The 13,714-nt window shown below is 35.7% G+C and overlaps 2 protein-coding genes across 2 annotated transcripts; one reads left to right on the plus strand and one right to left on the minus strand.

The window, feature by feature from the left end:
• Window positions 1-6,908: 6,908 nt before the first annotated feature.
• Window positions 6,909-7,615, plus strand: LOC113761204 (histone H3.2). Its single transcript, XM_027304075.1, has one exon. The coding sequence runs from the start codon at window positions 7,004-7,006 to the stop codon at window positions 7,412-7,414; it is 411 nt and encodes a 136-aa protein (XP_027159876.1). The 5' UTR covers window positions 6,909-7,003; the 3' UTR covers window positions 7,415-7,615.
• Window positions 7,616-8,491: 876 nt separating this feature from the next.
• LOC113760221 (FT-interacting protein 1) lies at window positions 8,492-11,820 on the minus strand. Its single transcript, XM_027302783.1, has one exon. The coding sequence runs from the start codon at window positions 11,818-11,820 to the stop codon at window positions 8,656-8,658; it is 3,165 nt and encodes a 1,054-aa protein (XP_027158584.1). The 3' UTR covers window positions 8,492-8,655.
• Window positions 11,821-13,714: the final 1,894 nt, after the last annotated feature.

The raw sequence follows: 13,714 nt of genomic DNA on the forward strand, positions 1-13,714 counted from the left end.
TTATATTCATTAGAAAAGATGATTATGAAATTTAAATTGTGGATAGAAAATCTAAAAAATTTGGATTAACTTCTAATTGGTCAAGATCATTAAACTAAGTTTTGTAGCTACTGCTTTTGCTTTTGTTTGGAGAAATGATAGGAGTGTTTGGATAACATATTATCTCAAATAATATTTCGCTTGCATTATAAACACATTTTCCAATCCACTTTCTTTTATTCTGAATCACCTTTTTATCTCACATATATCACAACTCAAAAAGTATTACAGTAATTATTCCAAATAATATTTCAAATTTCTCTTCCACAGTTGCTTGGGCGAATAATGAGCAAATAGATAGCATCAGGTCAAAAAAGTTAACCAAGAGATTTCTAACGATGTTTCCAATTTAATTGAACCACATATGACTAGAGGTGAATCTGGGCCAAATCGAGTTCGAGTAGTGCTATACTCGAACTCAAAGTATGGGTACCTTATTCGAGCTCAAACTTAAGTTCGAACGAGTCATAATTCGCAAGCTTGAATTTGACTCAACAACATATTTGCGGAGCTCGAGACTTAACTCGATTGTGCTTGAGTTTCAGATTGAGCCCAATCGAGCTCGAGGGCTCGAAGGTACTCAAGGTCAATAAAATTTTTCCAGAAGCAATTTGCATTCTACAATTGCTACTATACAACTTCATAAGCTCTAGAATCAATTTGTTTCAGGCCTTTCATCCATTCATAAACAAAACTTCCAATCCAATGTAGTACCAAAAAATTCACACCAAAATAGTAAACAATAGAAACAGTAGAAGGTTCATTCCCATCAACAAAGGAAACAAACTTCAAATAATCCATAAATGTACCAAAAATTTTAGGTTCAAGGGAAATAGCAAAAATAACAGAAAATTCACAGTTTCACACCAACACTCCAAATTGGAAGTTCCAATCCATGGCCATGTAAAGATCAGTCTACTCTATTGTCTACACTACTCCAGATTCCAAGTAGAAACAATAGCTATGTTAAATGTGAAAAACAGCAAATTCCAACTAACAAGAGCAACAAAGACATGCCAATAAACATGATAGCAAATACAATCCAATATCTATGAGATATAGTGAAATAAATGTGAAGAAATTAACAAACATATTTGGTGCCATTTGGTGCCATTGGGCCTAAAACTTGAACAGCTTGTTGAGACACTAGTTTGCATCTTTCACAACCAATTTTTAGCTCCTATCTCAATTGTCTTAGCACTTCTCACTCCTCCTCAATTCCCAACAATGTAATACTCTCTACATTAGAAACCCCTAATTTGCATTTAGGGTTTTCATTGCCAAAAATTTCTCCAATTTCATCCATTTTAGTTTATGGTTTGCAAATTTAATAAATAAGAACTTACCTTAGTATGTATGAACTCAAGTGGTGAAAGTGTCTCAATGGCTCAGTCTCATTTAGGATGGAAGATTCTATCGCTCTCTCTTCGACTAAAGTTGAAGTCACTTGCCACCAGCTACCAAGTGTACACTGCAAATTCGAGTTGCTAAAAAAGAAGATGAGTTACGCTTTGCGAGTTAAGTATTGAAGAGAAGAAGATGGAGCTACAATTCGCGAAATGAAGAGAAGAAGATGGAGAAGCGATTGTTGAAGAGAAGGGTTTGAAACTCTGAGTGAAATGAAGAAATTTGAATGAGAATGAAGCACAATTTTCCCCTTTAGGATTTTTTAGAGTTACAAATTTTCATTTATGAAATGTCCAAGTTACCCGGAATGGATAAAATGTCATAAATTATCTAACTTGAATACCTAAAATAGTAAATTCATTAATATATAATATATAAAATAAATATATATCTAATTACTTGAACAAACTCGTTGACCTTTCGAGCTCCAGAAAACTAATCTTGAACTTGACTTGACTGGCTGTTCGAGTAGCTTGAACTTGACTCGAAATCGATCAAAACCAAGCCTAGGTCGAGTTTCTAACCCAATAGCTTGTAGCTCGCGAGCTATTTGGATCACTTGCACCCTACATATGACACATTTAGTATAAGCTTTCCATGGGGACATTGTGTTTAAATTGACAGTGTTCTTAAATGGGTTGCTTCATGAGTAATTTTTGAATGAACATAACAAAAACTTGAGAAATATTTATTGTCTTAGGGTCTGTTTGATTGATAAAAGAAATGCCTTATCGTCAACTAGATTACACATTATCAATATGTATTCAAAATTTTAAGTGAAAATTTTTCACTTAAGTTGCTAAAATAACCACACTTGCGAAGGCTCAAATTTGTTTTAGGGATAGTTTTAGAACCTCTCTTAAGGTTTTTAACAATTTCATTGAACTCCTCTGAGATTTATAAAATTACACATATCTTCCTTGATTTGATATTTTTAGTAAACAAACCTTAAAATAGCATTAACTTGGCCAAATTTTTAAATAAATTTCCTAAAATGCCCTTATTTAATAAATTTTAATTTACTTATCTATACAATTGTAAGATTATCTAGCACAATTATAATTAAGGTACTGGTGCTAAACTTTTCATGTGTATCTATCTTGTTTGATAAATAACTATAATAATAATTTTATCACTATGAGAAGATACTTCTGATGATATTTTACAAGGGATTTATATTTACAAGTTAGAGAAAAAAAGTGTTGAAATATTTTTTTTAAGTTTGTGAAATTTTCCAATAGTGGGATTACCATAATTTGGTAGTGGTTTTGAACCATTTCTTTTACATTTATTGTTGATTTTGATATCCACAAAGAGAGAGTGAACTAAATATATGCAAAATGCTGGATCACATTTAAAGTTAACTTGTCAAAAAATATCACTAGATCTATATTTGGATACAATAGAAACAAAAGGCAAAAGTGGTAGTTATATAGTTTTGTTACCGAAAAATAAAAGAGCAATAAGAAGGAAAAACAATAAAAAAATTAATTTTAGAACTCATTCCTACTATAAACATGCCAAATAGGGGAATTTCATTAAAATGTTTAAGGGTAGTATTGTCAAATTAAAAGCAAGAGAAATAATTGTAACTTTTAAAACCCCGTAGAAGCTCAGTAAAATTGTCAAAAACTTCAAGAGAGATTTCTAAAATTATCCCTTTGCTTTATTGCTCTTTTTTTCTTACTCACATAATAGTTTTTGCTCACATACCAACACATGCACATTTTTTCTCATATGCTTAAAACATGTAGTTAGATTTTTTCTTCTATCATATATTCACACACACTTGATAGTTCTCTCTCTCATATACGCACAAAGACACTTTACACTTGTATACATGCATGCACATATATTGTCATGTACACAAGAACATATATAGACTCACTTATCATTTATACTCTTACACACACAAACATACACAAGAACATATATAATGGTCTGTTTGGATTGTGAATTATTAGAGATATTTTTACTGTAGTACTTTTTGTGATGTGATGCATGTGAGATAAAAAGGTAATTGGGAAGGTAAAAAGATGTATTGGAAATTGTAATGATGATGTAAGCAAATAAATTTAGGGAAATAAAACCCAATCCAAACAAACAAATAGACTCACTTACCATTTATACTCTTACACACATAAACATGCACATCTATGCTGTATGTCACCTATAATCACACATAATACACATGTTCTCTCATTTTTTTAGTCTCACACACATTCTCATAGATATATACGCTTCTCTCTCATAGGCAACTCTCGCTCTCCTTCATACAATTTATCTATCATACATATTTTCAAGTATAAATAAACAAGTTCTCTCTTTTTAAAATCTACAAACACTCACTTTCTTATCTAATGGACAAACTTAATAACCACCTTTCAATTGTTACATTATTTTCCCCAAAACAGGCTCATATACACACTTTTCTTGCTTTCATATAAAAATACACAACGCCTTTGAAAGTAATATTATCATATTGTTAGATATTCAATTTACGATTCAATTTAATTATTTATCAAACATATATAACTTTATCAATTCAACAATTAATACTTTTATCATTTAAATTTTAAAATTTAAAATTTAAAATTCAAACTTTAGTTTTGTCAAATGGGGTTTTAGCCTAGTTTGATAAAACTAAAGTTTAAAATCTGAATTCTTATATTTGAAAATTAGGTACTAAAAGTATTAAGTTATTGAATTTATAAAGTTATATTTGTCTAGCAACTAATGGAAATATAGCACAAGTATGATAATTTTGTCTTTTTTTTTTTAAAGATTGCCTTCATTTATATATTAGAGAGAAAGAAAAATGTGTGTGAGAGAAAATAATGAAACCATCAAGAGGTGGTATTTAAGCATGAGTATTTATGATTGTGTGAATGCTTTAAAGAAAAAGAGAGGAGATGTATACTTTGTCTAAGAGCATGTGTGAGAGTGTTTTGTATGTATGAGAGGGATAATACGTATCACGTGTTATCAATTTAGAAAATTCAATAAAAAAATTTCACTTGAAATTTTGCACACAAATTAAGCAATGTTTAATGTATTAAGAGAGAAGGCATTTTGTTATTGAACAAGTTGAATTCAAAAGGTTCTAAATAAATTAAATTTTCAGCATTAAATGGAGTTATTAAACAAGCCCTTAGTTTGTGTTTAGTAATTGATCAACCTAATTGGCTAGTACTATTGTTCGAAGCCCAAAGATGGTTAATATATTCCGAATAATTGGTTGGTTATGTTAGAAGTAATAGAAGACAAGAAGTTGCTATGATCTAACTATTACCTGGAGGAGGTATATTTTTTGGGAGATTAACTATTATCATCTACCTTGCTCTCCCCTCTTTCCAACATATAAAGCTAGAGAATTAGCGTGTGGTCATTTTGTAAACTTCCTTTGATACCCCTAATTGTAAGGGTAAAGTATTTCTAACTTATTGAAAAATTGAAAAAATACCCTTTCAACTACACACCATTGAAATTACACGAATATTCACACTTTCACTACTTTCACTCCGTTCTCAAACCCTTTAAATCCACTTAATGAAGTGGCTGTGGCTTTGTAATCATCCATGACACGTTTTATTCTATTTTTTGATGTCTTTTTTACTCTCCTTTCTCCTTTCCTTAATCTCTTAAGCTCTGTTTGAATAATGGAAAAGTCATATGAGAAAGTGAAGTGCGAGAAAATGAGATAAAGGAAATGAAAAATCTTTTTCCCTAACATGTTTGATTACCAAGAAAAAATTGAGAGAGGATGGAAATCATACTAATAGTTATTGAAATTTTTGTGTCTAACAATCGTTTTCCCTCAAAATCCTGCAAATTTATTTTACGGGATACGAAATACAGAAAAGTGAGGAAAAGTGCAAGAAAATTGTTTGACTTTCCTACTAAACAAACATGCACAAAGAAAAAGCATAACTAATTATATGTTTGGATAGCAAATTTTTCCAAAAAATTTTTTCACTTACATCATAAACACATTTTCCAATCCATCATTTTATATTTCTAACCATCTTTTTATCTCACGTACATCACATCACAAAAAGTGCTATATTCCAAATAATTTCCCATGCTTTTCCTTGCAAACAAAACGTACAACATATAGTATGTCATTATTTGAGGTTCTGCTAAAGTCTTGTTTGTACCCTTTTTACCCCTTACCTGTTTGTTTGTCATTATAAATCTTGGCCTTTAAAACAGTAGTGTTGCTCTATAATATGTTTTATTTTACATGACAACTACAACATACTTTTGCAAGTAAGAAAGAAGGCAATACTACTTGATTTTACTTCTTCTAATTGGGTACTTATTCTGCGACGTTGGGGCATCGAAAGAAACAAAACCTTGTTTTCGTGGTTTTTGATATTGTACTAGATTTTTATGCTATTTAAGATCCATGGAATTATGCACAATAAGGTATATATAAGTGTTCAATGAAGTGTATATATACACACACACTTAATTACCAGATTTAATTATTTTAAATCATATTGGATGCTAGGTGGGTTTGATGTTATTTCGCCTGCAAAAGTTTAAATGACATCGACCTAATATTGGATGCAATCTAGGCAAACAGGAGGGTTGCATGATAAGATGAGAATTTTATTGCTAACTCACTCCTCTTTCTTATGTGCTTATCCTATGCAGTAAGATATCAAACAGATATAAAAAAAGATGTCCTCAAGGAATTTTTGCCTTGAAGTATTTGTGATAAATCATTACATTAAAGGGATGTACATATTTATTTGACCAAGGAACATATTCACAAACTTCACAAAGATTTTAGTCACATAAAAGCCACAATCTTAGGAAAAGAAGGGTAAGAAAGAATGCATCAAATAATGTCCTAAATGATACTAGTGTTATTTGGAATCAATGAAATACAAAAATTAGGATGAGTGACGGAGTTGTTTAATAGGGAATTTTTCACAATTAAGGTTGCGTTTAGTCGGTGCTATAGTATATAAGAATCAAAACAAAAATCACTTGGAATTTCCTGAGAACCATTTGATTCAATTTTGTATAAAAATGGAAAATTGAACCTGTTTAGATTAGTTTTTTTTTTGAGATTTTTTTATAAAGAAATAAACTGTATATGCGATAAAAAGATAATTAATAAATATGTTTACAATAGATGTAGATTTTTTTTTTTAAAAAAAAAAGACAAAAAAAAAGACAATACACATGACTTCTTAACCCGCCACCTTGAGAACCGGAGACAGAGACCAAAAACGAAAGCACCAATGGATGACGTGTCGGCTCTTTATTCGTAACTTAACACTTCACAAGGATCGCTATCCGCTCCATTGCTTTCTCCTAAAATCTCACCGTTCATTCCAAATCCAATCTAACGGTCCGTATTTCAACATTCCTTTTCCCAAAATTTCAAATCTCACCGCCAAAAAAATCCAAATCTCCCCTCTCCAGTCTACATAAACTCCCTCAGCTCCAACCCTATTCGCTCGCATTAGTCTGATCTCCCTCCCAAATCTACACACACACACACACACACTAATTAATCTCTTTCAGTTTTCCACTCGCATCAATGGCGCGCACCAAGCAGACTGCTAGGAAGTCCACCGGAGGAAAGGCCCCAAGGAAGCAACTGGCCACCAAGGCGGCAAGGAAATCAGCTCCGGCAACTGGAGGAGTGAAGAAGCCCCATCGTTTCCGTCCAGGAACGGTGGCGCTGAGGGAAATCAGGAAGTACCAGAAGAGTACCGAGCTGTTGATCCGGAAGCTCCCATTTCAGAGGCTGGTGAGGGAAATTGCTCAGGATTTCAAGACTGATCTGCGCTTCCAGAGCAGTGCTGTGGCGGCTTTGCAGGAGGCTGCGGAGGCTTACCTTGTTGGACTGTTTGAGGATACAAATCTGTGCGCCATTCATGCCAAGAGGGTTACTATCATGCCTAAGGATATCCAGCTTGCTAGGAGGATTAGGGGTGAGAGGGCTTAGGGTTTTAAGAATTTTTAAGATTCCTGATGTTTTTGTATTTTTTAGGGTTTATTATTAGTTTGGAAAAGGTTGGGGTTCGGCCTTCCCTGAGGGTACTGATGTAAATCTGGTGGGGTTTTTTTTTACAATTATGCGTAATGGTGGTGTATTTAGTTTTATCAGTTTAAATCAATGAAAGTTCAGTATTCTGTCCTTCTTATTGATGGACTTTTTTAAAATCAATTTTCAGCTCGTTTTGTGCATCACTCCATAAATATTGCATAGATTGCTTTAATGATGTACCTTTTTTGTTCATGATCTGTTTCAGTGTATAGAACAAATTCTCTAAATGTGTTTGGTACAAAATCTGTAGAAATGGACTTCAATTATGAATCTTATTTTAGTTTTCATGACTGTTTGATTGGATTGAATGATTGTTGTGGAATTATGTATTCTAGTACACTACTAGTAGTCAGTGGACTGTATGTGTAGTGGGCATAATGCCAAGTTGGTTCAGTTTTTGGTATTACATCAAGTAAAGGGTGTTTATCAAGGGGAAAATAAAGTACTGTGTGATTGCACATTGTTCTCAAATAGTTTTGCCAATTTTGGTAATGTATGAATACAAAAAGTGGAAGCTTCTGAAATATCACTGCTGTCATCCAAATCTTTTAGTTTGATCTTTACTATGCTTGTCTTCTAATGTTTATTGTGTTTTTCCTCAATGGGTTGTAGAATATACTGAGTTGTAGCTGTACATTCATGTCATATCTGCTGCTAAATGTTGGTTATGTACACTGCCTGAGTGTTGGAAAGCTTTGGTGAAATGAGACTTGGGTATTTTTTCTTACTAGCTTTTTACTTGTAAATCCATAGATTCATGTTTCTAGGATGCCTTGGGTTTTCATGATGGTCGACCGGTGTTGTGTAGGGGTAGGTCTGATAGGCTCATTGGCTCACTGATGTAAATCTTTTTATTTTCTCAATCATCTTTTCATTTCAGGTACATCATATTTGCAAAAAGTGCGACAGTAATTTTTCTAAATAATATTTTAATTAATCTCCAATCCAAATTAATTCAAATGTATTATCAATGCATTTGAATTAAGCATTATTACACAATCTTCTTAGTAGTAAGAAAAGATACATTTCCTGAGCTGAGTTCTGAGAGAGATACAGGGAGAAACCTTTGACAAGAACTTTTATTTGAAATCTGGTAAAAGGTTGAAAATAGAGAGGAGAAATTTGAAGACTTAGAGGCACTACAGAAGGCTATCTGTCCTGGCAGGCAATCTCTTGAAGAAATTGCTCGGAACAGAAGGCAATTTGCTACGAAACCTAGGATGTCGCAGCATATAGAGCCCTGCAACTAAAGTCACCACTCTGAATGGAGTTCCATAGAGCACCACTGCCGCGCACAGACAGAAGACTATAAACAGGCTGGTTGCTCTTGGGTCTCTCCAGACAAGCAGTGACTGAAATCTCTCCCCTTGTGTTGCTATGTCTCCTACTACAGTCTGAATTCTCCCAGCAACACTTCTTAGCCTATCATACCTCATTCTAATAGCATCATGTGGTCTTGAGGTAGGAAATGTGTCAAACTCTTCATCAAGCTCATCAGGATGGACTGCTTCTGCCCATGAAAGCTTAGTATCCATGTGAGGTGGATGCCTTGGTCGGAACCTATAGTTCCACAGGCCAATAAGGAACAAATAAAGAAAGACAGTGGGAAGTATCAACTCGGGGTACCAGATTAATATGAGGAACAGAATATGGACTAGAACTGAGGTGATGGGGTTCCTCCAGTGGCAAACACCTCTAAACCATCCATTAATGGATATGATACCAGAGAGCAATGACATTACTCTGAAGAAGTTAGCTTTACTTCTTCGCATACTCCACATGTGGGAATCCACATCTAACATGTACTCCACCACCTCTTTTCTGAGCGGTGGCTCAGCTCGGCCAAGCCTGACAGCAACAATACTCATGGCTTGGTATCTCAGATTTTCTACTTGGTTTACTGTAAAAGGGTGCAAATAATGCATTTTGGGCAACAGGGGATGTTGGTAAATGTATATCATGTTAGCCAGTGAGAGGCTTGTAAACCGAACTGCCAGTTGGAGTTCCCCCATTTTCTTTACCCCTGATGGATGCAGAACAAGAAGGGGGTATGAATGTGTATAAACACGGTGAGATTCCAGGGTTGACAATCTTATGCGTACCTTTCCAATCCGGGAGTCTCGTGTTGCACTAGCCCCAGGTCTCTGGCTTCCCAAGTGGCAGTTGTCAAAAACTCCCATTGTTATCACTGTGCAGGGATCATAAACTTCCCAAGTGTATTGTTCATTCCACTTGGGACTAAAGGTGTCAAGAATCGTTCTGGTACGGATCCATTTCTGCCCATATTTAGCCACAGTATAAGCATCTGTACACCCTCGACCATCTTTCATCTTCATTGGCAGAAGTCCTTGTGCTCCTAATATGCCCACTTCCAGTATGCCAACTGGTGGCTTCCAGAGCTGTTTTGCTGTAGGCTGTTGATCACTTATGTACATGGTTGATTCATCTAATACGTGATATCCTCCTTCAAGACACACCCTGAGGTGTACTCTGCTCGAAAATTTGAGCTCTTTCCTTCTGTCAGCTTCTAGAGCCCCAAACCCAAACTTCTCAAGATTGAACCATCGAGAATGAACAGGCCGGTGGTCTAGCCTTTTGTCAAAAGTTGAAAGTGGAAGGCTCAATCTTCCCAGCACGTCATCTTTTGAGGGGTGCACTTGGTCCTCTACAGTAAGGACTAACTGCTCCTCAAAAGGTTCAGCAACTACAAAGACCAAGTCTTCATTCCACATTGGATTTGCTGTAGGAGTTGGGCATATCCCAGTTCTGAGTATTTGACTTCCCACCTGGACTTTAACAGAAACATCCGGGAGACGGCTTCTGTCATTTGGAAGGATGTCTTGAGCTTCAATGACATTTACTCTTAGATACCAAAGTTTAGGTGAGACATAAACCTTGGACCTGATATTGAAAACTCCCTCTCCATGTACAAAAGCAGCATCCGAATGCCACGCCTCTGGAAATGCTTCATCAGCCTGAGTGCCCAACCAAACTGCAAGCATGATATCACCCCTTACCTTTCCTTCCCGATGTCGATCCTCCAATCTGTACCACTGAGGAGCCAAGGGACTATCAGGTGGAACCCTGGTTGGAACTTCATTCAGGTCAAGAATTACCTTTCCAAGGTATTCATCTCGGCCCACCATTTCTTTATCCTTCACAAAGACTTCCAGCACTGATGACTGAATTCTGTCTTTAGAGAAAGCAAATACCTGGTTCCATTCAGGGTTCAGTTTCTTTTCAAAATGTTTTGTTCTTCCTTTGTAGTTGCCGAGCTTTACTTCTACGTAAGGATCACAGGTGGCTGTAATCGAGTTTGGTGGAAGATCTTTGGCCTTGACAACTCGAACATACAGATAAAACATCTGCTCAACCAGATCATACGTGCTGGTGTATCTCTCACTGCTGATCCACCCTCTTCCACCATATGCACCCCCACTTGGCCATTGATCACCAAGCTGGGGGCTGGTGTCCTTCACTTCGTAGTCGTCATCTGGGCTGGGATGTGCTTGTGGATTAGCTTGATGATGCATTGTTAGCTGGATGCGTCCTGGTTTGCTTCCCACCACTAAGCCTGGTGTAGAGAACACTTGGTGCCTGTGTATTTCTTTGATTGTCTTTATGACTTCAACAGGCTCTTGGATGACTTCCTCAAGTTCTTTGGTGCGATCAGTGTGGTAAGATTCTGTACCTTCTGTGTTACTGGTAGCTTCAGTTGAAATGACAGCAGTGTTCTCAGTTCCAGATGATTCTGTTTCTGCTACAGGAGTCCTGAGACTAGGAATTTGAGGATTGGAAATAAAATCTGGTTTATCACTTATTAGGCTGGGGGTCTCTGAAACAGGAACGTCAGGAGGACTAGAAGGTGCTGGTGGAGTTTGTGGAGGAGATATTGGAAAATAGGACTTTGGCTCAGATTCTGATGAGATATAAATTTTCAGGCCTATCTCACCTTTGACAAATGAGAACAACCACTTGCTGTCCAATTGGAATCTCTGATAAACTTCGTCCCCTTTCTTGACAAGATAAGAGCAAGGGATTCTCACTCTTCCAAGAAAGTTTCTTCCAGGGTTTGGTTTTCTTTGATGGTGAACAGAGACTTCAATAGTCTGATGAAGATAGTTTCTAGCTTCTTCAAGATTGAAAAGAAGTTTTTGATTCCAAATGGGGTTGAGATTTTTTGGTACCGTTGTGGTTCGACTAAGCTGATTGCCAAAATCAACTTCTACATATGGACTAGCTGATCCTTCGCCGTCTTTTGGCATAAGATCATAAGCATCCACAACTTCAACTACTAGTTTCATACTCCTTTTCTGCTTGCTTTGATTCTGAATGAAGCTACCAGGAATTAGCTCCTCGCAAGATATCTCAAACTCTATTTAGAAGCAAAGAAGTTCTCCCTAGAAAAGGCAATAAGCAGAAGAAAGAAACTGTTTTGACTCGTATCTCTCTCTGTCTCTCTCCATGCACACACGTGTAGTCAAACACACAACAGAAGGGAATCATATCATCTAGATGGTGATATGCTGAAAGAAAAGAATAATTTGATGAAGAAGCTGTGTTTGAGCTCTGTGGATTTCAATTTTGAGACAAAGAGATGGAGGCAAGGTATAAACATTGTGCAAAAAGTGATAAAGTGAGTGATGAGTTCATGTGGGATATCAAAAAAGGGTTGAAACAAATATAGCCTTTATGCTTTGCTTAGTGCTGGAGACACTGATTACAAAAGCTTGTTTAAGCAAAAGTTTCAGCTTCTAGTTCTTTTTGCACATTTCTGTCTTGTCCTTTTCATCTTATGCAACAAAAGCTAGCAAAACAAGTAGAGAAAATTTTTGCAAGATGTGCCACAACCCCAGAAGCATCAACTTCACCCATAAACTTGTCCTTGAGGCCTAATCATGTTACATACAACCTACATTGTTAATTAAAATTTTGAATGCACAAGCTAATGAACCCGGATGTATATTTATTTTCTTAAATTAGGTATAATATAGAGTTTTAATTTAGACACTAGAATGCTCATAAATTATGGCGCTTGTTAGTATCTGTTTTCATGTATTACAAAGCAACAATTCATTTTCAAATAAGGGGAAGAAAAAATGAAAATTTAACTGAGCCAAATAAAAGTGTAGATAGTTAATAAAAGTGATATGTGATAGATAATAAAAGTGTAAATAGTTACAAAGATGGCACAAATATTTGGTTTGGTGTGGTGTGGAAATCATCCTCTAACAATTCCACAAACAAGCAAAAAACAACTGGATCCAATTATTATTGGAGGGTGGTCACTGCATACCTGTCAAGTTCATTTCAAAAACTGCTCGAACCAGGCAGGTTGGGCTGATCTTTAGCTTTTCCAATTTCCTTTTTCTTTCTTCTTTTATATATATGGGCCTGTTTATATTTCTAATCTCATTTTGGGACCATTCACTCTTAATTTGGACAGTATACACTCAAAAAACAATTTTCTACAACCTTTGTCTGGAGTAATGCAACGTTCACTGTTTCTTTGTTCTTTCTAATCGCGCACAGTTTATACAAAAAATCAGTTCATCAGGTCGATCAAACCGGCAAACAGAAACTCCATGAGCTCCCTGGTTAGCTAACAGGGATGGTTTCAGAACATTGGTGGGAATTGCCAAATTGGATTTCTCAGGAGCCATTTTGCCCATGGAATGTCAACTGGGCAGCAAAACTAGAACCCAGATTTTTTTTGTTAAGAATTTTGTTTGCCAGCATAAAAAAAGATGCCTTCATTCACCAGCCACCCCTTTTCTAGCAAGGTGAGTTTCTTTCAAGAGCTATTCTGATAATGCTTGCTTGCTTAGAAAAAAGAGGCCCCCGGGGGGGGGGGGGGTTGGTGTACATAGCTGCTTTCTAGAGGTTGCTTGGTCGATCCATAATTGAATCTCAGCTGATTCCAAAAGCAGCATAAAGCATGAAAAAGGTAGACATTGCAACTCCGTTTGCTCTGCATCCAAGGATACTAAAATTCGTTGTACCTTTTGATCTAAGAAGAAGATTTAGTGTCAAAACTAAAGACATTATAGGACTGCATGCAGCATACTATATGATACATAATTCAAGAATCATTACTTTTTAATTTCGTTGGAATTTCATTCAATTTGATGGCAAGTTTAAGCCGAAAAATGTTTCTTACCATAGAATTTCTTTGGTATGCTAGATGCTAAATTAAGG

This window comes from Coffea eugenioides, chromosome 2 (genome assembly GCF_003713205.1).
Source record: "Coffea eugenioides isolate CCC68of chromosome 2, Ceug_1.0, whole genome shotgun sequence".
Lineage (NCBI taxonomy): Eukaryota > Viridiplantae > Streptophyta > Magnoliopsida > Gentianales > Rubiaceae > Coffea > Coffea eugenioides.